The sequence below is a fragment of the Acanthopagrus latus genome, chromosome 21 (assembly GCF_904848185.1).
Source record: "Acanthopagrus latus isolate v.2019 chromosome 21, fAcaLat1.1, whole genome shotgun sequence".
Taxonomy (NCBI): domain Eukaryota; kingdom Metazoa; phylum Chordata; class Actinopteri; order Spariformes; family Sparidae; genus Acanthopagrus; species Acanthopagrus latus.
Window position 1 is genome coordinate 2339954 of NC_051059.1, and position 25234 is coordinate 2365187.

Sequence of the window (25234 nt, forward strand, 5' to 3'; positions counted from 1 at the left end):
GAAAATCTTCACTGACAGGATAAATGGGAACTCTTGTTGAACTCACAATTTGCTGATTTGAACAATTATTCCAGTTCAGTTGATAAGTGTAGGCTACACTCACTGATTCTGCAGTTTCTTCTTTCACATCACCATTCAGACACTCACTTGCAGTTACCAGCAACTTAACAGAGTTACCACATCATGATTGTTTTTGGCTTTTGAAGTCTTTCATTAAGATCTGTGTGTCAGATGTTGAATATTACTATTTAGCTAACAATGACACTCAATGATTCTAGTGACTGAACATACAGTTCAGCTGCAGTTTTTAAAACGGTCATATTTATTCATTAAACTCATAATCCCTTTACAAAATTGGCCCCTTCTGTGATAAATAGGGCACGAGTGTGTTTGATTTTTAACAGTACATGAAATATGTAACAGGATGCTACAAAGCTGTGTGACATTTTGTTGTTTTTCAGCTGAGAGAAGAAGGTGGTGATGTGGACGGAACCACGCGGTCCTGAGTGTGTGTCAGAGGGACCATTAGAAGACAGAGACGGAATCTCATCTCATCATTGCTGAACATCAGCAAATGGCTGCCGCTTTGCGACTGACCTTAAATGAAGTTAGGACTGAGACTTGATTAGTCACTCCAGCTCGCCTGTATCCCACCTCCATTCATGCATGGCAAATCTATCATCAAGGCGATAGATTTCCACTTTGCAGAGATCCAGGGCATGCTCTGGAAACAGGCGTAGTCCATTGTGCCAAGGGGACAACAGACAGAGGGGGTTGTACTCAGCGTACTTTCTTGTCCTCATAAAGATGGGAGATTACATTTTGTTCAGCTGGGCTCCTGGGTCATGGACCATCCCACTGAAGGATGCTTACTTCCATGTCAAGGTGGCACTAAAAACGAGGAAGTCCTTGTGTTTTGCAACAGCCTATAAGTATAAGTGGCTGTTGTCTAGCCACAACCTGCACTGCCTGCACTGTAAGCAGATGTGTGGATGCAGCACTACAGCCACTGCACAATTATGGAAAGAGGGTCTCCTTTTAGCTCAACAGCCTATTGTTATATGGTACTGCCAGGTCCAAAGTTGATTCTACACCTAAACAAGAATAAAAGCACCTGGTGTATCTGGGCATGGTGCTCAATTCAACCGGGCTTCTGGCTTTTCTGTCGGAACACAACCAGACAGCAGGACTTGTGCAGGTGTGGGAGTTACAGCAGGGGTTCTACTGCGAATGCTGCACATGGGCCAGTGCCAGACTCAACATCTACTGTGTCCGGTGTGTGTGGTGGCTTGTTATGTTGAATGCACGCCCCCCTCACTAGGTAACTCTAGTTTTAAAAGCACAGGTCCTGGTTTTCTGAAGGGTTGGTAGGCACAGGCAGACATTACTGGACTGCGAGCAGTGTTGAGGAGTGTGTTGATGACCTCTATAGCAACTTTGCAAATGTAAACTTAAAACAAAAGGTTTTAATCATCCAGTAAAGTTTGAACTTAGTCATCAACTTCTCCTCTATTTATTTTTCATGAAAAATAATAGAAACATAAAGAAGCAGCCCTAGTTTGGCTCTAATGTTTAGCAGGCAAAGAGACATTAGTCTCAGTTCTTACGCTGTCTCAAACAAAATAATAATGTGAGCATTTTAATTGGTCCAGTGTTGTTTTGTCACAGCAACACAGATCTATGGTGGACAAAAAATCCTCCAACAACATCTGACAGGAACTAAGGGGGACAGGCAGCAGTACACCACATGGCGTGCCATATTGATGTTTGTTTAGAATTCTGACCCTCATGCTAATATATGGCAGTAATTTAATTATCAGTGGAAGGGGATTTACTATCTGCCAAACTGAGGACTTTAAGGCCGACATATGGCCGCTCTGTTTCTCTGCTGGAACAAACAATGATGAGCATCAGGGAAAACTAAAGCTACGATCAAACAAACCGCCTTTGTAATGTAGCCCACTGTGTGTTCAAAAGACTGAACATGGTGACATTTTAGAAATTCAACCAAACTCATTGTCAGTGTGTTGCAGGCTAGTCATTAAATCAATCAACAGAGGTTTTGTGGTTTCTAGATATGTTCTGACAAACAAAACTAGATCTGTAGCCATCACTTAAGTTACTCTCCGAGCTGGTCTGTTTAAAAACTGACCTGGTAGACTACATGGCTGCACCCTGGCATATCTGCGGAATGTTCTCCAGCGGGATGAATGATTATGTAATAACCTTTTTGCAGATTGATACCACAGGAATGCGGCACAGGGGAATCGCGAGACCTGCGTCAAGCAGACCGGAGTGATGCAGGAAACGGGATTCTCCTTCAGCGTTAAAGCACCACAATGAGACAATGATGACGCACAGCGGGCACCGCTCTGACGTTAGACGGACACAAATATCACGTGCTGTTGCGTGATCATTTGTTTTGATTACTTGTGTCTGATTAAAAGCTAAGACACAAGCCCTCCACACCACATGGTCTTACATTGAAAGGTTAAACAGGAAGTACTTCCTATTTGCCTTAGCGACGAGCTTCCCGCAGCCGGACTGTGGTCCCCGTGTTGAGAGGAGCGGAGAGTAGTTTCCCTTCCTGCCCTCAGTCAGGGTGCGCGGTGTGCAGGACCGGAGGCTGGGCGGGAGGACGGCCCGCCATCTGCATGCAGCGCGAGCTCAGCCGCACCACAGGCGACAGCCAGAGGATGAGCGCGCGAGCACTGCAGTAATGATGCGCTTTATCCTGGACTGCCTGGGGACACCGGGGGCGAGGAACCCCAAGGAGGAAGGGTAACTGTGCCGTCCGGTTAACCTTCTACAGCAGCCAGCCGTGTTGTTTTCACGATTTTAAGGTTGATGTTTAACTTTTCAGACAGGTAGAGGTAACTGGAGGCTGCCCTCCGGATTTACAGCATCCGTACTTCAGGTTTAGCCGTTAAGTGAGAGGCTACAGTACCTGCGGCCCGCCCAGCTCTCTGGGGGAAACATCACATGTGTTGATGAACCTGCCGCTCGCTGTGTGATGCCAGATGTAACTAACTAGATGTAACGCAGTGGGAGAGCGGACCGTTCTGACACAGCTCGGTCTCAGTAGGCTACACCACAGGTCACTCATTTTCCATATGCGATTATTAATACATTCTTTTATAAGGCCGTATTATGTCTAGATCTGTACTTCTCACATTAATGTGGAGGAACATGTACTGCATACATGGCCTGTAAGTCGCCACACTATGTGCTGCAAATGATATTTTTTAACAAATGAGAACATGTATTAAAGTAGAAGCTTAACTCTCACTTTAATGAGCTGTTTCAAATACCAGGTTTCGATCAGTGTCAATGCACAAAAGAACCACCCATGTAAGTAAATAAATGGACAGTTAACAAATAGCAGTGTACTGTGACACCTCATGCAGACCAAAAAAAAAGTTAGTAAGTAACAAATAGCTAAAAACGAATTGTTTATCCTGAGCTATGACTTATTTCAAATTCAAATTCAAAACCAAATGTCACATTTATGAACAAAGCTGACGAGCTCAACATGGATACAAGTGTTTCAACAATAAAGGCTGCATAGTCTAATCAGAGTCTCTGGCAGAGTCGCAGTGCTGACACAGCATATAAACCCCAAACCGTGGAGTACAAACCGCACGTGCCCTTAAATTGCAATGGATATTGTTTTGCATGTATGTAGTAAATTGTACTTGCAAGTTTTATTATTTTAATCATGAAGTTTATATGTTTTAATTCCATGGTTCGTCAAAAAGGAAAGTGTATCTCAGCTCAGAATACAGAGACGCTGCATGACAAGAACAAAATTACTTCGGAACACAAATGACACATGCAGCTGTCACAATTATTGTTGGAGATAGTTACCGTGACTTAGGTAGCCTACCCAACATGCTTGCCTTTACTTGAGTACTCCATATTACTTTGATACAGTTTTGACCTGAGATATATTGTATGAATCATGCATCAAGTAACTATAAACTCTAAACTAATAAACTATAAAACAGTGTGTATTTGACACATATTTTGAAATAATAGAATGACCTAGCCTAGCAGCTACACCGTTACTAAGTCATACATGTATCAGCAATAGCAGATAAATAATATAATGGAAAATATAGTTCTGCTGTTATTTAAGAGTTAAAAATCAAAAACTGATATTTCAGTCAATTTTATCCCCAGCAATGTCATTATAAATTACAATAAATGACAATTATGGTATTTTGTTTTAGGAAAGTAGGCTGTTGCTTGGTGGACATTTACTTATAGAATGCTTACACAAATTGGTATTTTTTTGTCTACTACAGCGTACATACCTGCGGCAGAGGATCAAGGCCACTGAAAGTGTGTTGTTGAGTTCTGGCTTTTTTCCATAACTCTTCTGTATGCATCAGATCTGTAAATCTCTCCTGTTTTCTCTTTTGAGACAAAAAATCTAAAATCAAAAGAGAGAAATGTATACTTCATATACATATATATGCAAATATAGATGGAGCATAATAGGAATACAGCCAATCAAATCTTTCATAAAGCAGTAACATTGATGTAGTATCACAGGCAAAACAGATGGTCAGATTGGTTTGCCAGCCAGCCAGAAGCCTCCTACACAACACTAGAGCCACAGGCTCTGAACAGCAGCCCGCATTAGCTCACGCAAGTCTTCACCTTGTCTAACTTACAAACATGAGTACATGTCTTGCCCTTCTCCTTAGTTGTTGAAGTGGCAGCCAAACAAATATTCACCGGGGAAAGGTGCGTCATCAGTTTTCAGGCCGGATTGCTAATTAGTTGCTCAGCTGCAGCACACTGAACAGCAAGTACACGTGCCTGCAAGTGTCACTTGGGCCCGTTTAGGCGCTGGTGTGGTCCTTCAGCACCACTAAAAACACCACATGTAGGCTTGGATTTACAAAAGTCTAGTGAGATTAGTATGCTTTCACTTTGACTGGGTTAGGAAAAGATGAGGGTTCAGTTTATAGGATCACCCTCCCAAGATCTTTTCACAGGTCTTGGCCTACCATCTAGAAAGGACCACATGCCAGCTGCTGTCAATCAAACACAGACACCAACACAATCAAGCCAGCTGAAATGTAAAGGAGCATTTCTGATTTTTGCCGAAAGAAAGTTTTTTCTCCACTTAAAGATTAAAATGAAATAACTATGCTTATAAAAGAAAACTTTTTTTTTTTTTTTAAATGTATCGGGAGATGCAAGAGAGACTGATACGCCCTAATTCAGATGAAAACATTTAAATGAATTATTATTGAAGTAATTCATATCCATTTATTACGTTAAACAGATCAGACCAAAAGTCTACTTTGTCTTCTACGTGATGATGTATAATATAGTTGATTGGAAGTTTATTTGTTTGCTTGTATTTTGGAGCAAAATCAATGAGTTGCTAAAATGATTGGATGCACACTAGATGTGCAGGCAGATTTTAACAATACAAATGAGTCTCATGACTGGTAAATGCAATAGTCCAACAATTCAAATGAATACAGAGGACTCTCATAGAAGAGCCGTCAGTGTTTCGCCTCTTAGAACACATTTACAACCAATTTGATGACTACTGATAATACAGTCTGCAGACACACATAGCGCATGCTGCAGCAGAACTATGTTGTATATGATTTTTAGAATAAGCATTGCTTCAGTATATACAGTGTCGATAAGTGACTATGATCTAGTTTATGTTATTAGTGACAGCTAGCAAGTAAGACAGACAAATCATGACATGTCCCCCCATTCCTATTAGAGCTACAGTGATAAAGCAATATGTTTAGTTAGTCTGCCAACTATTTGGATTATCAATTTATTGGGTTTGAATAATTTTTTAAGAAGAAAAATCTTCTCTGTTTCCAGCTTCCTAAATGTGAACATTTTTGTGTTCCTTTACCTCTCTATAACAGTAAACTGAATTTTCTATTCAGTAAGCAAAAGTCCCAGTACATTTTGCTGTCATAGGACATTATATTGGGATTTTGGATACGTACATTTTTTTTCACTGTCTTTCGGAAATTTTAGACCAGACCATTATAAATCATATGCTAATAAAAAACAGTGGACATGCACATGATTCTGTTTACACAACACTTGGTGTCTGTCTGCACACACTGACGCTCAGCATGCCTGCTGTGCATTGCTTAACCTGTGTGGCTCATATCACTCAGCAGGCAACTTTGCATCAATATATAATTTGTGCTCAAGGTAGTCATGATAACAGCTTTGTGGCGCCCCGGCAGAGTAGTTAGTAGTGCGTGCACGCCATGTACAGTATGGGCTGTGTACTCGCCTCAGCCGCCCTAATGCCAAAAGAAAAGAAAACAAAGAAACACACAGACACTCAATAAGAACCAAGATAATAATGATAATAATTTGTTCTGCTGCCTCAGCGTGGTTAGAAATAAAACATGCAGCTTTAATTGTTTTATGTTTGCTTGTTTTAGTCTGCTGAAAAGCATCACTGAATGTCTGAATAAGAACTTGAATAAAATGTATATAACTGCAATGTTATAATACACACATACATGATTTGATTCGTTTAGATTACAAATTACAAATGTAACTGTAGTAAAATCATAAATCTTATTATAAATTCACCACAGGTATTGATGATTGAAGCAGAAAAAAATGACAGTGTTACAGTTGATCACCTGGTCACATATTTAAGATGCATTCATGGTTATTGATTGGTTGGTAATGCTTGCCTGTGCAGACTGCTGCCTTATGTGTTCCCTGGGATTTTTATGAATGGCTCCATCGATGCATTCTGGACTGAAGCATACTGCAGTGGCAGTGATTGTTATGACGATGGAGGGGGAGGAGGACCTAGAGGAGGTGAGAGATGTGTGAGGGTTAGAGAAGCAGCGTGATGGTAGAAGGGAAAAGGAAGGAGGAGAGACATGAAGGGAGGAGACTAGAAGAGGAGAAACATATTCTCCTATGGATGGAAAAGCCTACCCCGCTGCTTTCACTGTGACTCATCTCTTGCCACTCTCTCATTGGTGCATTCTGCCTGTATGCATCGACTACCACACACGCGCACACACACGCACACACGTTCACAGCAGCAGCCCCGCCTCCTCTGCAGTGTAGCGACAGCTAGTGAGGGCAGCAATGGAGGAGCCAGCAGTGCAGCACGAAAAAATAGAGGGATCATGGGAAGGAGGGCATGATGGGGGAAAGGCAGACTGGAAGAATGAGTGCTCCCTCTCCTCCCTCCTTAAACACTCCTGTCTCCTCTGCTGGTCATCTCCCAGGGACACCGACGTCGTGGAAACGGATGAGAGAGCTCTTGCCAAAGCAGCCGAGATCAGAGTAAGAAGACCGCAGCATCTAGCGCTGGTGTGTGTGTGTGTTTGTGCATGTATATTGGGTTTGGGTTTTTATTGGTCTGTGTAAATATGTACTGTGTTGGTGTCCCATTTTTCAGTTTTTGTTTGTTATCATGGTGTGGACAGGACATAAATAAAATGTGTGTATATATATGTAGTGTATCCAGTTAGGGACTCACTGCATTTCCCATGATGCTCTCCTGTGATGTCATGATGCTGTAGGACTAGTGACAGACTGGATGAAGCTGTTAAGTACATGTGCTCAGTGCTTGTCTGGTCTTGCTAAATTTGAGGCACTGTCTCGTAGCCAGGACCTGTGCCAAAACCAATCACTACATGACTTTATAAGACACGTTCTTACATCACATGAACATTATATATAAATCTGTGATTTATTTTCTCAGATAGAAGACCAAGCGAACCTGCAAATATTGACATTTCGGAACTAGAACCTGAAAAATGACTATCAAAACTGTGGCACAATATTTTTCTGTTGTCCAATTAATTGATCAAACGTTTGAGCAGCCTGTGGGCATATTGAACATCCTGTATGTCAAATTGCTCTCTCTTGTGGTAGGTGGAAGAATCATACAATGTTTTTTGCAAATTTCAAAACATATAATATGCCTATAATATATAATATGATAAGTTTTGGTCTTGTACTCTAATGTCTTTGTTTCCACCTGCTACATAGTCACAGCCATGCTTGCGGCATGCACATATATCATCCATGATTTATTACAAGCTAAACTCAAACTGTGACGCAAGATAGCAAGCAGCGGAAAAATGAAATGTTCAAAACATTACAAATGTGGCTCTGAGCAGGAACTATTGAGAAATGTGCAGAGCGGGTGAAGATTTATCTCAAGCAACCGTGTTCAAAAATTAAGGCTGACTACAGTGAGCATGGTGGAAGATACTTAAGCAGTGTTGAAGCATCGACAGCACCACCTGCCATCAGCAGCTAACAGCGCAAAACAGAAAACAGAATATAAAAGGCCGGCACTACTTCACATCAATGTATAATGTCATAAGAGTGGTACATAAAGAGCCTAGTATTTTGTTAGCTTGCAGGCTAACAAGAGACAAGACAGGAATGGAGTTGCTGAAAGGCATATTTGTCCTCTAATTTTGGAGCTAAGCTAGCAGAGTCCCTGCTTCCTGTCCTTAGGTAGCTAAGCTAAACTTAGCTTGTTTGTTTACTGGGTATATATTCCTGAAATTGACCCATTCAAGGACATTTGAAGTGTTCGTTATAAATCATTTTTAAGCAAAGGATGTCAGATAATCTAAGGATCTAAGGAAGTGCTGCTTTTACTTGTCATTTGTAAAAGCAAACATGTCTTTAGATTTTGGACTGTTGATTGGACAAAAGAAGCAATTTGAATATGCCACATTGAGCTCTGGGAAATTGTGATGAGCATTTTTGACAATTTGGTGGATTAGATTTTTGATTGACTAAATTATTTGCATTAAATTGTTTGTTATGTAGATTTAACCCTGTTTACATGCATGTTTTATCATTGCACAGTTTGAACAATTCTTAATATATTTCTAACGCGCGTGCGTGTGTGTGTGTGTGTGTGTGTGTGTGTGTGTGTGTGTGTGACTAGGAGCTGGAGAATGCCGTGGCGGTGGAGAACATAGAGCTTCAGGAGCAACAATCAGACCGCAAGGAGCTGGAGGAGACTCTGGATAAACTAGAGAAACATAAAGAAAAGCTGGTACAGCAGATAAAGACAATAAGACAGCTCTGCTATGAAGAGAGTCAGCAGGTAATGATGTTGTAATGTCATGAATGAAAAACCTGTTATAACTGATGTGCAGGTACATTCACAGTGCTGCGTCTGTTATACTGCACTGTTGTCCAAGTTTGTTAAAGGGTTAATGATTGGTAAGATATTTTTGAGTAACCAGTTCACAATTCACAAGCAGAGGTCGACTAAACAAGATTTTGTTTTTCACTCACCTTCGTGCTGATGGAATGTTTGTTGTGCACAAACATTTCTGGAGCTTCAAAGCAGAAAAGTGTTCCAGCATTCTCCTAAACAAAGGAAGTAGATGGGGACTTTCACTGCAGCTGCTAAGGAAACTACATAACCGTGCCACCCTGGGTGAATTGGATCCCGGGATTACAGTAGACTTGAATTATGCCAGATGACCTGCATGGAGTGATGTTTATATATTTTTTGATTGTTACTGCTTTTTTTTAAAGTTTTAAAACAAGTCCCTATCCACTTCTAGCTCTAATCTAGTGATAACCCTCCCGTCCTCATGATTAAGAACTAGTTAGATTACATTTCTCACATCCATCCATCCATCCATCCATCCTTCCATGCATCCATCCACTGTTGTCCACTTACCCACGGTTGGGTTGTGGTGGCAGCAGGCTCAGTAGGGTACACCAGACATCCTCTCCCCCAGCAATGCTTCTTTGCTCAGGGCACCTGCATATTTTTAATGCTGCCATGTTACATAATACTAGAATGTAGGCAAATACCTTATAAAAAACAATTAGCCCGGTCTTTCACAGAAAGCATCAGTGCAATATCCGCATTAGCATTTAGAAGTGGCTTAGCCTCCCCCAGTCATGTTTATTGCTTATGATTAATGGTGTCTTAATAGAATTTGTGATGTGAAGGAGTGGATTTTGTAAATCACAAGAACTGTGGTTGAAAAATCTAAAAGAAACTATTAATTTTAGTACAAACTGGCAAACATCCCTTTTCTTTATATGTCAGAGAGATTGGTTGTTGTCTGTATATGGTCTCTGCAGGCTGGTGGTGTGAATTATATAGAAATGACTAAAAACGGTCCATTAAAGGAATAAGCACGACTATTTATTAGTTTAATCTGTGTTTTGTTTATTTGCAGATTAAGAGTGAGCCAGCAGGTGGTGAATATTTTTCTCCAAAAAGAATCTAACTGAGTGTAAATGGCTACAGTGGAAACATGACCCTTCCATCTAAAACAAATCCCTGTAATCACACCACAATGGCTCTTTTCTTTCTTTCCAGATCCTGTCTTTACAGGCAGATGAGATGCAGAAGGAGAGCCAGGTGGAGGAGTATGAGAGGGAACTTGCCAGAGCCAGGTGGAGGCTGAGGAAGCTCAGAGAGGAGGTGAAGCAGGCCAAGAGAAAGGTGGATGAGGCTGGAGAGAGGAACAATCCTTTGCAAGACTCCATCAGACAGTCCTACGAAGAGATCCTGCAGGTACAAGAGGATAAGCATGTGTCTATCATATTGTTCATTATGTGTTTTTCTTCATCATTTATTATCATAACTTAGCTGGTAAAATCAGAATGAAGCTGTGCTAATTCCTTATAATGATATGTTGATGTTTTTTTTTCATTTAATGATTTATAGCAGTAGTAGTAGAAGTTTTTAAGTGAAACAGAACTGTTGTATATACAAATTTCAGGTAACAATTTGTCAGATGTAATCTAGGTGCTAGCTACAAACAAACCTCATTACGTCATAACAACGTTGTGTCTTGAACACATGTATCTTGAAGTAAACGTTCATGTGGCGCTGTGATTCTGCCGTCTCATTAAAGTTGAATGGTGCAGAGCCTGAGACAGTGGGGCGGAGTATCTGTGTCACAGAGACCATTCTCCTTATAACAAGACACTGAATCATCAAGATACATTTGAAGCCCTTACTGACTCACACTAATGTTGCTTTTACAGAGTAAGATTTGCAACACTTTCCAAGGACTTCAAGATCTGTTGTATGAATATTTATACTCAGTTTTATGTAGCAACACTCAATTATCTGTCTGTTCTGTCATTTAGGACTATTTCAAGTCTTGATCTTATAATTTATCTCAGTGGGGGAGGCTGACAATTATTTAAAACAAAACGAGGAAAATCAAATGATGTGATGTTTTTTTGCATTTCTTTGTGATACTGTTGTATTGTAGGAGGAGCACACTCTGTGTTCTCTGTCAGGAGGAGCAGTCACTCCAGAGAGCCAGCTGGAGGAGTCGACATCTCCTGCAGACACCACTGAGGATGATCTGCTCCCTATGAAGCCATGGGGGAGGAGCCAGTCATTGCCAGCCTACGCTGACCTGATAATGGTACGTCACAGTAATCATGCTGAGTACTATTTTAAATATGTTTGCGCCTGGAAAAGATAAATACAGTAACAACACTGTCGACTCTTTGTCACTTTATTATGTTTCCGAGCACCGACATTATTATCATTTACCTCTTTGGTAAAAATCTGATTAAAGCACAGTGACAACGCTTGAGTAATATCATACCATGTCAGGATTTATTCCAGGTCAGTTGACCCTGCAGTAGTCACGGGTATTTATCGTCTCAGCTCGGCCGACTTTAACTTCTTCTGAATGTATTCTGAGGAGGTATATCATCTGCTGCTTTCTACTGTTACCTGTTGAGATGATACACACAAGGGGAATAAAAACACAAAAGTAAACTCATCCACTGGCAATGTGAACATTGTTATTTGCAGACTATTACCGGGTTTACCCGCGTCTGAAAAACACTGCATTTACGCACTGTGTAACAGTGGTATTAGTTTGGGCTTGCCAGCTACAAATTTATACCAAGAAGGTTGCACCTGCCTAGTTTACAGCTGGGGTGTGACAGCTGTAGCAGCAATTTTCATTATTTGCAGAAATGTGTTGCTGTTATTAAAATTGAGCTGGTACATTCAATATAATGTTGGTATAACTGCCTTTATTCAACTGATCCAGTTGCGTTTTCTTTCTTTTCTGTCTGCGCGGCTGACCAGAGGGCCAGTGGCTCGTCTTTCTGCAATAATCTAGCAGGTACTAGAGAAGAAGTGGATGACAGTGGGACCAGCTCACCAAAGGTAGCTTCTTCACCACACAACACTAATCATACACATACGTCATCTGTAATACATTTGTTTGTTTAGTTGGCCAAGAGCTAACCACATTTTTTATAATTTTGAAAAATTTAGATCATGCACACACAGTAGTTTCCTGGGGAAATGTATGGATGTGTGCCACTGTTTAACTTGCAAATTACCATGGTGATGTATCCCAGTAAGACGTGAACTTGTGTTGCAACACCGAAAACCCTAAAGTTACCTCACCTTCATAGTGCAGGTCCCTGAAAGGGGACGGTGGCATTTGGAAACATTAAAAATTGACCTTACTCCTACTACTTCTCTAATTTATCCAACTTCATTTTCAATACCAAGATGTTTAAACGTGTGAACACACAGATCTACTCAAATAAAGGACTACCAGCCAGCAGTGGCACTGTTCAATTAACGTGTTGTCATGTCTTACAGATGGACAGGTCGGACATAGAGGATGACCCAGAGGAGGGTGAGATCAACAATGAAAGGGAAAATGAGAGAGAGAATGAAGAGTCCGCTATGAATGCAAACCCTCTCAGCCAACTGGACTTCTACCAAGCTGACCCCTTCGCCCACTGTCAGAGTGATCGTATGTATCAAATATGAAGCCTATGTCACTATCAGGCTGATGATACCCTCAATAACACAATTCAGTGTAGATTTGTTTCATCATTTATTCTAAACTGTAGTGGTAAAATGTTTTGATTCGAGGTCTAGGAGTTCTAATTACAAGTAAGCCATCTAGGTGCACCAGCTACGAACAGGCCATGTCAAAAGAGATTTCCTGAACTTTGCTTGACTCAAATATTATACAGCTCCATCTCAGTATTTGATTATTCACCTGTATAACACTGTATGGACCAGTAAGTCCAGGCCCCACCTGGTCACATGTCCCTGGAATCAACATCGTCACTTGGTCTTGATTGGTCTGCACTGCCAAAGCCAAGTTTTAACTTGCTACTTCACATGCATGGTGTAACCCAGCTCAAAAAACATAGTCAATAGTCAATAATGATAAGACATAATCAAATACATCCTCTGGGTATATTGAGTGTACAGTCTTCCCTGTCCTATAGACGTCTGTAGTAATCTCAAGGTCAAATATGAACTTGGATGGGATTAAATTGAGAGATTTAGATTGAGAGTCCAAATTGGCAAACAACAGAAGTGGACCACCTCCTCCCTCCCCCTTGAAATAAGTCTCAACCAGCATTAGAACCATGGATATTAGTGCTATGAACCCTTTCAGTAATGTCTAGTGACTAAACATTTGCGTTAGGAGAAACTGTTTCCAGCACATTCTTGACTATTTGGAGATACTTGTTCCTTTGGCAAATGTTCTACAAAAAAAAAAAAACTCTTTATGTAAGAAAAAAACATATTATTTTGTTTCTAGTGATCAGTGGGTATAGGCCTACATTTTCATAGATAATGCTTTTAATGTATACGCAATGTAACGTTGGTGAGAGTTACTTATTTTACAGACCCCCACAAAGCTCAGATTATAACTCAACCCTGCCTCTGAATATCTTGTAACCACACTCACTATGGTTAACAGATATTAGAGTTCAAAGAAAATGGCTAGTAGACTGCTGTTTGCTTTGGCAACTTTCATATTTCCTGTAAAAATGCGCAGCTAGGGACTTGTCACGAATATCCCAGTCTGGAGGTTTTCATACAGAGGCTGCTTGTTAGCAGTTGCTTTAGCAACATGTGAAGGCCCAGTGCTCAAAGACACTCTGACAGCAATTTTCGTTTTAAACATCCAGGACAGTAAGTTTTTGTGGTTTTTGCGTCAGGGCGCTGACAGTAGTGAGTGCCATTGCCACAAGGGGGTGTACTTGGTCCACATCAGTGTTTGGACGGGTGGTGTGTGTGATAATTCATATGATGCCAGGACCCAAGGTTTCCCAGGAGAATATTGCATTTAAGAAGATGATTACTACACTACACTTGGTGTTATTGTGCAGTCTTAACTGATTATTCAGTCAGGACAATTCATTGTTGATCCAAGCCATGAAGTGCTCCAAATGGTAGTTAGTTTTTACTCTGGAACCTTAGACAGCCAGTGTATCTCAATGCCATTTTATATTACATGAATTTACAACTTAGTGACATCAAAACTGTCACGTCTTTTCTCCACAATCACCATTTTCCTTCTTAAACCAATTGAATAGTTTTTTTTACATTTTAGCCATTTTTGTTTTTTCATAAATTATGTTCACAGTAAATTATTGGTATGCCTGGAACATTGTGTTATGTGACTTGTAACTGGAATTATGCTGTTAATCCAGTTTTCTTTCCTAACGTGTTATTGGTTGTATATAGTCATTTCTGAATTTCTTCCTCACTTGACTTGTAGATGACCTCTTCAATGAAGACCTGTTCCCTAAAACTGACTCATCTGGTAAGAAATAATACATCACTAAATACAGTATTATTACTTGTAATAATTGTTGGCCTGTTGCTTTTACATACAGTCTTTCTGTCTGCTGCTTTTACTAGAGTGTTAGGAAGTGCTTGTGTATTTTTTCCTGATTTCTTTATGATCTTTATGTTTACAGTATGATCTCAATTGTTAAGGGAATTATACATGAATTATATAAAGTTTTTGAAATGATCTGTTTGCCAGATGGATTCGCTTCAGACCCTTTCAAAGGCAGTGACCCCTTTGCAGCAGACATTTTGTTCCCTGAGGTGAACGTCGGCTCTAATGACGGGGCAGGAAATGTTGGTGATGAGGCAGACACCAGTCTGTCCTGTGCTGAAAACAAAGCCTCAACAGGAACTCAGTGCTTTGAGTCTGAATTCCCAGACGAAGACAGTGACATAGAAATCAGCTACAGCCGTGAGGACCTTGATGCCATTGCTGTGGCTGATGATTGTTGTGGATTTAAACCCATACAGAGCTCATCAGAGGAGTTGGGGCCAGTGCCCATTCAGGGCTGGAGGTCCCAGGGTCAGTATTCTGTAGAATCAGATCCTAATGGGTATGAGCTGGACCTTGGTGCTGTCTCCCCTCCCTCTGACATCGAAGAACACAGTCTGGGATCTCTAGCTGGAGAGGTTAACATGGAGGCAACAAAAGGACTGGAACAAGGTAGTTCATATTCAAATACTGTCCCATTTTTTTCAGTTTTACACTCATTTTAGCTACATTTTTACTTTCTTTTCATCATCTGGTAGAGTTTTTGTTTGTTCACTTCCACTCAAGTCTTTATAAAACTTTGTTAAGTTATTTGTGTTCAGTCTGACAGCACCTTAAAGATGTGTTGTGGAGCTCCTTGTGTAAAAAGAGTGCATGCTGTATATCAGCTTGCAGAACTTGTCATTGAAAAAGCCTCTATGCCATACAAATGGGAATTACTGCAAAACAGACAAATGATGATTGGATTCATTTGGATTTGGTCTCAGTGGTGTTATATGTTGGGTTCAATCGCTTTCTAAATTAGTAACAAGACTGTTTTTTCAATAATTAGTTTGTTTTATGAATCATGTGTTCTTCCATGTGTAGTTTGCTATATTTCTGGACAACCACACCATGCAAGCTATTTTGATCCTCTTTTTAGGCTTTAATAATTAATTTTGATAAACCTAAACTAAATCTAACTTTGTTGCCTTTTGTCCTGCCTAAAAAATCTTGCCCCTGATGGTTTATCCTTCTTGTCTTGACCTATCGTTGTTTCTTCTCTTAGGTCTGAGTGCTGGTTCAGCTCAGGCTGCTCCTGTTCTTGGCGAACAAGCCCTTGTGGAACCTGAGTGGACAGGCAAAGGAGAGCAAATTCTGTTACATGACGTTACCTCCAGTCAGGCTGAAGAATGGGAGGAGGAACCCATAAATCCTGCGACTCCCCAAAACTCTCTAGACTACCAAAACCTCATTATCCAGCCTGACTCAGATGAGAACAGAGAGCTGAGCTTTGAACTGAGCTATGAACCTACCAGTCAGTCTTCCTTTGACCCATATGGGTTTAAACTCAGTCCAGAACATTCTAGTCACACCTTGTTAGACCCTGATGAAGCTGAACTAAGCCCAGAACCTTCTGAAAATGAGCTGACCCTTGATCATGAGCCCACCTCTTCTCAACCAGATCAGTTGGACTTTGATCACTATGGGTTTGACATCTCTTCCTCACAGATGCCACGGGACTCTGACCCTTATGGCTTTAAACTCAGCCCACAGGAAGAGAACCAGGAGGTACTGGACCACTGTGGCCATGATAACCAGGAGGCAATGGACCTTTGCACATATGACAACAACAAGCAAGTGGAACCCTCTAACTATAGCAACCAGGAAGTGCTGGAACCTCATGCCCAGGAAAACCAAGAAGTGCTTGAACATTGTAGCCACATTAACCAGGAACTGCTGGATATGTGTAACAATGGAAACCAAGAAGTGCTGGAACCCCCTGGCCTTGACAACAGGGAGTTAATTAGCAATGAAAACCAGGAGCCACTGGATCTCTGCAGTCATGACAACCAGGAAGTGGTGGAACCCTATCGCAATATCTCCATTGAGGAACTACTTGAACCTTGTAACTATGATAACCAAGAAGTGCTGGAACCTAGCCATGGCAATCAGGAACTGCTGGATTTTTCCCTACCTGAAAATCAGGAAGTGCTGGATTTTGATAACCATGGCAACCAAGAATTGCTGGATTTTGGTAGCAAAGAAAATCAGGACGAACTTGTTTCAGGTAGCCATGACAACCGAGAACTCCTGGATCTTGGTAGCAATGAAAATCAGGAATTGCTCGACTTAGGCAGCCATGACAACCAGGAGGTACTGGACATGTTGAGTAAGGACGTTTTCCCCGAAGCGAACAATAACCAATGCGCTGTGGAATCAGAGCCCAATGTCAGTCCAACCAATAACAGCTCAGACAGTGATGTGGCATCAGAGGACCTGCTGGGACTCGAACTCAGTAATTCCAGTATCTGCAACAAATCAAACACCAATACTGCTGATACCCTCAACATGGCTGTTAGTAACATGTCTGCTAACCAGGATTTCACCACATCCAATCCTCCCACTAGTCACAACTTCTTAGAGGGCGATCTGGGCTCCGTTTTTGGGGCTGGAGGATACATCGGTTGTCCTGATGTAGCTGATGACCTAGAGCCTTTGGCCATAAGGAAGGCGAAGCCGGTAGCAGAGCCAGCACAACCAGTCAGACCAGTAAGGCCTCCTCGGCCCTCGCTTAGGGTGAGTTTGAAACCACACGTGACAAGTTAATATTCTTTTGATTACAGGTTGTAAGGAGCCCACTCTGTTCTTTGCATCCAAGACCCTGGACCAAGTTTGTCCAATATTACATAAATTATATTTGGGTAAGGTAATTGTCCCATCTATTTGTTTCTGTAGGAATCCACAATTGGATTTGGTTTGACTATGCTTGGGTTACCTTTGGTTCAGGTTTTTTTTTTTTTTCTTTTTTTTTTTTTCCCCTAATTCATTGTTGCATTCATTGTCCCTTAACAATATGCTGAGCTATATGGCCTTAAAATAATATAACAATATTTTTAAGCTTTTACGATATTTGCTATTACGATTATTATGATGAAATCTCCTGAAACATATATTTATGTTTATATTTATATACATATTGTTTATTTTTTTCAACAAGCTGTTTACAAATAAATAAGATAATCTTCAGAAAAACAGACAAATCAGTAAATGAATAGTCATCATCAAATGACCACAGCAGCTCCTCAGAAAAAAAAACAAAAAACTACTCCTTTCACACAGAAAAACACATCACCATGTACCACATCAGGCTGAACTGATCGACATCTTACATTTCTCCGTAATAAATAAACTCAGTTATTACTCTGGCTTTGACCATCCAGCTGGACAGTAGTGTCGAAACAGTCTCTACTGAGTCATCCATTTTCCTCTTCCATAGACATTTGTGTTTGGCAGACTTTCTGTATTTAAAAGCAAGAAAAACATTTCACATACATCTACCAGGCAAATGTATTGGTCCTTGTCCTGCTTTTTCCTTTGGAGGTAACAGAATGGCCTGAGGAATCCAGTGCAGTGTATCCCAAACAGAAATCAATCAGAGCAGCTTGTATTCTAGAAAGCAACTTTTAGTGGGTATTCACAAGCCAGTCTGTGCCATAAAGAAGAGGACATGAGATCATTAATGACCAGTGTGCTCTCTATTTCCACCTCCCTGTTCTTTTCTTACACAGATTCTTCACCCAAGAATACTCTCAAGTACTTAATCGTGCTTGTCCTTTTAGAACTAAGTTATTTAAAGACTTTTTTCCCGACTAACATAGCTTCAGTCTTTTTCCAGTTTACCTTAGCAGAGGAGATTTTGTTGAGAAGACCTACACTTCCTTCCACAACATTAATTTCTTGCTGTTTGTTGCGTATTATCACAATATCATCTGCATATGCTGTTAATTTAACAGCTGACATGCAACTTGGAAACAAGACACTTGAGAGCTATTTCCTGAGTTTGTGGCACAGCAGCTCAGTGGCAGTGGAATACAACAGCCCAGCTCCAGTACCCCCTTCTGAACAACAAAAGGTGCAGCCAAACAGCCATCATCTTTGAGTATACTTGCAATATCATGATACAGTATCTGGATCTTGGCCATTAAATATGGCCGAATCCAAAAGCATGCTCTGCTATAGATACTGATATTCAGCTCGTTCAAATGCCTTCTCCTGATCTATGGAAATAAGACCAACATCTATACCCAGTGAGCCAGAGATGTCCAAAACATGTTATATAAAAGTGATATTATCACACAGTATGCATAATGAATGACCTTACCCATCACCTCTTTCAGTCTGGAAGCCAAAGCTTTAGAGAAGATCTTATAGTCCCCACACAGCAGCAAGACTGGCCTCCAGTTCTTTAGTTCATGTAGATCTAATTTTTCAGCAACAAACAGCTCAGTGGCAGCTACCCTTTATGTAGTCTCGGAACACCTCCAGCAGATCTCCACTAACCGCTGACCAAAAGGACTTGTGAAACTCAACAGGCAGGCCATTGATGCCAGGAGCTTTTCCATCTTCCAGACTCGTAACAGCAGTATACCATTAATCCAAAGACAGCCCTCCCTCTAACACATCAGTATCAGCATCCATCCGAGGTCCAGCATAAAAATATTCAGCCACCTCCATATTCTCCACAGAGCTCTCTGTAGAAGCAGGTTGCATATCTGTGAATGTCAGGGTTACCATTATTGTTGATCCATTAGTTTTGAGAGTGGATGATCTTTCTCTGACAGTTGTTACACTCTAACCCAAAAAGAAAATTGTGAGAGATCATCCATTTAAAACCCCCCTGTGCTGTATTGCTGAACAGCTTGGCTAAAGCAGCCTTGATAGATTTACGGACTTCAGTGTTTGGTTGATCTGCGGTAGCATCTATTAGTCTCTGTAGTTCTAGTACTTCTATCTCTAGGTCGTGAGGAGACCTTGTGATGTGCTTGGTGACACTGCAAGTATACTGCGGGCAGAATTGCTTAATAAGCCTTTAATTAGACTCCAAAATTCCACCATTGAAGAAAACACTAATGTATTTTTGAAACCCATAAAAAAACTGAAAGCTTCTCTAAAAGATTTGCATTTAAAAGACGAGCGTTAAAGTGCAAATATGCACTGTGGAGCTTAACTCTGACTGTTGAGTAGTGGAGGAAGCCCAAGCAATTGCCTACTTATGCCTTATGGTAAAACCACCTATGTTTCTGAACACAAGCGAGCATTTCATATCACATTGGTTATTCAACTTACTTTGTTTTCTTCAGGCTGTAAACATGGACGATCATTTGTTCATGAAAATCTTGACATTAATTTTGGGACAGTCACATGGCTGGCTAGTTAGCTTGTCTTGTTATTACACAAACTGTGGAAATATATATACTCTGTTTGAATTCATATTTTTCCTTGTAATGGCTTTGAGTCACATTTATCATCATGCTTACCTTTGTTTTAGGCCAAGGAGAAGGCTCAGTCCCAGACACAGGGCATCGACCTGAAGTGACCCCTCACCAACACTCATGTGGTGGCTACATGTCAGCAGACTTCCTATGACAACATCAACTCAAGAGAAGAGGAGGATGAAAGCAGAAGTAAGAGGACGTGCAATGAAAGAGAGAGAGATCGTTCGTTTTTTTTTATATGACAATAATTCTAGCTTCAGACGTTTATGTTTGGAGTTTTTGAGGGGAACAAATAAAGTCTTAATGGAAATGGAGAAGTAGGCAAGATGTAAAAACCACTTGGTACCACAGGATCAGCTGAGGCCACAATTTAACAATTAATGTTAAGGAAACATGATCACATGGCTCCTGTCTCTCTTGAGTGATTTATAGCATCAGGGTGAAGACGAGGCTATTAAAATGAACAACATTCTGTGAAGGACATCTCATATGAAAAAGAAATGATTTTTACAACAGATGATGCTTGTCAGTCATCCATAAGGCTGGTATTATCGGTTCTTTATTTGCGATATCAGCTGCTAACACACTCCTGTGTCCTCTTCTGTGAGAGATTTTGACAGGACAGATTGGTCCATTGCGAAAATAATTTCCCCTCTTTTCATTTGATCTTAGTGTTGGAGCATGTGTAAGTGGACTTTGTCACGTAGATTACATGTATATATATATATTGTATACTCTACTATTGTGGTTATCAATTAATCTAGTCAATTTGTAGTTTTAGATCTAAATTGATCGAGAGCTGTTGGTCGGGTTTTACAGTGAGTGCATATCAATACCTTCACCGTGGTAATATGCCTAGTTTTTTCAATTATCCATTACTTACGGTGCGTAAAGAGCACCCTGACAGCAGCCTGAAACGCAGTGCTTCACTGCCATCTCTGGTGGAGAATTAAAACCTCGAACCACAGCACTGCTGTGTGTGTTCAGGAGTGTGCTTTGTTGCACCTGTGACCACACCTAAACTGGGATGTCACAGTATCCTGCAGTACACCTGCACTGCCGTAAGGTTACAAGTTCATTGACTGGGAGTCAGGTGTTAAGTTACTATTTGAAGCATTTGAGCCATTGAACCTCATACTTGAACAATCTCATCAGTAGCATTAAAGGAATAGATCATCATTTAGACATGCATTTCACCACATCTGTGTCCTAGTTCCATACGAAACGCTACTCATGTTAAATAATAAAACTAACCACTAATGTTACTGTGCAATATTTTTTATGGTAGTATATAAGACATTGATTTTGGTATTCAGATGAAAGGGTAGGTGTTAAATTATGTGCAGACAGATGTGAGGCTGCAACTTTGAAATAATACTGCCAATTTCAAAAAAGAAATAAATACAGTTAGCAAAAAATGTATTTCCAAAGACCTTTAATTTATCTGTATTCTGAGCTGCCACTGGAGTCTTCACAACGCTGTCTGTTTTTTCTTCACTAATTTACATCTGTGAAAAGCTATCATGCCGTGCTGTGGGGTAAGAGTGTCCATCAACACAACACTCAAAACATTGTGAACCACCAATCCCTAAGGCGTTGAAAAGATAAAAACAGAGGAGCTTGTGACCACACTGAAAACACACATCAGGGTTAGAGTAATGTATCATGGTAACTGTGCTTGTGGCAAAAAAAAGGGAATCCAATACATACAGTGGGTCCAGTGTAATTGCACATCTTTGTGAGCTGGTATAAGTGTAACATATTGGTTGATAAACTTCGCATATGAACTGTATTCCCTCAGCTGAGAATATATATCCTTCATAACTATTGGTTTCAGAGTCACACCATTTTCAAAAGAACTGTTAGTCAAAGGCGTGTTTTAGAAGATTTATGAGCGAAAAACTCAGAACATAGTAATAAGTGTGCTTGGTATTCTAGCCAGATTAATAAGAGAACCAGGTTCACGAGAAACTCTGGCTTAAGGCTCAACATACCTGGCTATCCCATCAATCTTTCTTCACAGTGCGCCCCTCCACTTAGCGTTAGTATTTATGATGGAATTGGGACACAGAATCTGGGATCACGTAGGGTTCGGTTGCCCTTAATGGCTTAACAGTACACAAATGAAAGAAATTAGCCAACAGTTGTCAGAGTTTCATAGGCACGTACTTTGTGGCAGGTCTGATAACATGTTGACCCTCGTCAAACCAAAGACATCAGAGAAGGGGGATTTAGTACAGATAGAACTAACTGCACTACCGCCATCTGCTCAGTTTTAGCTGCCTCTGAAGACTGTCCAAACTCTGTCTGTGCATGGCCATGGGTTAGGTTAGGAGTCTACTTAGTCCTGTTGGTTTAATGGTGTCAGATAAATCTGCATGAACTAAAGAAACTGTTTTTTGTTAAGCCTGCAATAACGGTTTGTTGGTCACTTGGGGACTGCAGAAACAAGTTAAAAGTGCAAGGGGCCGCTACATATTCAGCTGATAATCCTCTTTGGGTTCATCACTAAATGTCACAATTTCACAATGTCATTTCATACATTGTTCACACATGTTATTGACTATGGCTGCTTTAAGGTAACATGAGCACTCTGATCAAGTGCTGCAGTTTAAATGTTGATACACTCTTTTTGCTCGCTGTAAGCAACAGTCAACAATTACTGTGTAGCAGTAACACATTTTATCTACTGGTCTGATGAACGGAGCAGTGCATATCGAATATACCATGTAACTATAATAAGCAGGTTACAAATACAGTGAAATATACATATATATAATTATCAGATCCAACGTGCGATGAAGTACGGGTGTTTCTAATGCACACACAGTGGCTGTATGTGAAGCTGGGTGACATGACAGTTCCCCGAGAGATGCCAAGGCATCTCGATCGCCCCCTGGTGGCTGGCTGCAGTACTGGCCATAGTTCCCCGAGAGATGCCAAGGTTGGCAGACTTACACAGATACACAGTAACTAATGTTTTTCCAAAGATGGCGTCTGTTATTTTAGATTGGATTTCAACACACTGATGTGACCTGAAGTGATCAGTTGTCTGATAAGTTTGGTTTGAATGCGTTATTTGATACTATAAAAAAGGGGCTGTCACAGTTCCATACCCTGGTCAGTACTACACAGACTCTGGCTCTAAATGTTGTCACCAGAATCTCCTGCATCATAGATATGTTGCCTTCATCTCTGTGCAGTGGGAGGTTGTGAAGATGCTTCATCCATCTTTACTTACAGTCACTAGATGACAGTCTACCCTCAGACTGGAACAGACTTAGCAGGCACTAAAGGACCATTTCAGTTAATATTAAGTTTCAGTTGACATCTACCTCATTACTACTTTGCCATGATTGCATGACAACACTGTGAACCCTGTGTAAGCAAACATTCTGTGATATTGACACGAAATGCAGATTCATGTACTCATTATATAACATTAGACATTAAAAAAAGACCTCAGTGAGTCAGATCACTGGAGCCAGCACAGAGAGAAAGATGAAAAGACTGTGTAACCGTCTACTTTATCAGTCAACATAACTAACATACATATTTCATATGAACATATCCATGTGAGACGCTTCTTGGTCATGCTCAGTTCAATGTTGTGTATTGTTGAATCCATCAAATGTGTCTCTTCTACTGTACAGGTAACATAGCCACAGATTTACCGGAAACAATACAGAATACATTACATAATACATTCATAAATTATGCATCACCATACATGTCATTTTATGGCAAGGCATATGTAGATACTGTGATATATTACATTTTGTGGAAAATCCGTTGAGAAACTATTAATAGATAATATATCCAATCCTGCTTATGGGCGCTGATGTTTCTTGACTTTGCACCCAGCAGATGAAAACAAATCTATACAATGATGCAAACATCATATAAAAGTTCAACACTGAGATAAAAAAAAGTCCCAGTGATTTAGTGATTTATAGAACTGACCACAAAACCTTGTATTATATGGAATGACTACTATTGTATTTACACTACAACAACAACACTGACATGGAGCAAATTTACAGCTATACAGTAAGTCTCACATTATTTATCATCATATGACCAAACTCTATATGACACAGTTTTACCTTCAGATGTTAGAGAAACATGAAGCACATTCAGGTTGCATGATATATGAATCCCAACAAAATAAGTAAAGCTATTGTGGAACATGATTATCGTTTTCAGTTTGTTAGAAGCACACGGAAGAAAGCTGCCACTCAACTACTGCCTGACTAACTGCCTACAATAACCAATTCAGTGTCCTGGAAGTGTGAAAGCACCATACAGAGGAATGTGTGTAGCTGGCAGTGCTGCAGCGAGGAGGAGGACGTTGCTACAACTATTACAACATTTCTCACTAATTATCATGATAGAATGCTGTTCTGTGTACAATACTAATGAATACATAACCAACATTATGTAGGAATACAGTAATGTAGAAACTGTATCACTGTACAGACACATGTAGCACAATAACATCTCATTCTGTGCACTGTGAAAATGACAAGGTTAGCAAGCAATTTTATTATTTTCACAGTTGGTGTTTTTTGTTGCTGACATATTTGTGTATCATTTATTTTGTGATCATTTATTCACAGGCTGTTTTTTTATCTGTTGTTAAATGTTCAAGACCTGGACATGATCAGAACATGACTGAAAGCAGCTGTCAGAGCAGTAACTTTGTTCAGAGATGGAGAAGATACATTTGCTTCTGGAACTTTTCATTGTTTGCAGTATGTGTGTTTTTTATGATACAGATGTATGCACTTTAAAAGCCATGGTTGAGGGAAACGATATTCAAAACAGTTCTGTGTCCTGCCATGGTTTCTTGTGATGATAATACATTTATGTCTGATGTTGTATGTGTTGCTGTCTAAATGTGAACTTCTGTGTTGGAAAAAAAATTGAAAATAAAAGTAATCTATAGTTCCAGCATGTGGTCTGGTTTGTCTTCAGTTGAGCACATCCAGAGGGGATCAACAGCTTGAAACAGAATCAACCTCTATTCTCAGGAAAACAAGTATGTCAACAGCGCTGAAACACAGCAGGTTTTGAAGAATGAGCTATGATCTGTGGACACGTTGGGAAGTTTTATTTGAATCATGCTGTTGC

At 40.4% G+C, this 25234-nt stretch overlaps 1 protein-coding gene and 1 long non-coding RNA gene across 7 annotated transcripts; one reads left to right on the forward strand and one right to left on the reverse strand.

Annotated features, from left to right (window-relative positions):
* Positions 1 to 2540: 2540 nt before the first annotated feature.
* On the forward strand, positions 2541 to 25039 carry LOC119011859. 6 transcript variants are annotated; one of them, XM_037085293.1, is made up of 11 exons: positions 2541 to 2781; positions 7263 to 7347; positions 8951 to 9112; positions 10355 to 10552; positions 11262 to 11420; positions 12101 to 12181; positions 12629 to 12785; positions 14559 to 14603; positions 14829 to 15296; positions 15892 to 17402; positions 20155 to 21523. In XM_037085293.1, exons 1-11 carry the CDS (start codon positions 2720 to 2722, stop codon positions 20200 to 20202), a joined length of 2976 nt encoding a protein of 991 aa, XP_036941188.1. In that variant the 5' UTR covers positions 2541 to 2719; the 3' UTR covers positions 20203 to 21523. The 6 variants fall into 6 exon arrangements, 5 of the variants coding, with proteins under 5 accessions (XP_036941188.1, XP_036941190.1, XP_036941186.1 ...); XM_037085295.1 differs by having other exon boundaries at positions 7263 to 7320; XR_005072285.1 differs by lacking the exon at positions 2541 to 2781 and adding an exon at positions 24308 to 25039 and having other exon boundaries at positions 6989 to 7347; positions 20155 to 20290.
* Positions 10414 to 16895, reverse strand: LOC119011861. The gene is made up of 3 exons (XR_005072286.1): positions 16801 to 16895; positions 11607 to 11737; positions 10414 to 10546 (listed from the first exon to the last, which is right to left on the reverse strand). It is a non-coding gene; the product is annotated as an uncharacterized LOC119011861 (long non-coding RNA).
* Positions 25040 to 25234: the final 195 nt, after the last annotated feature.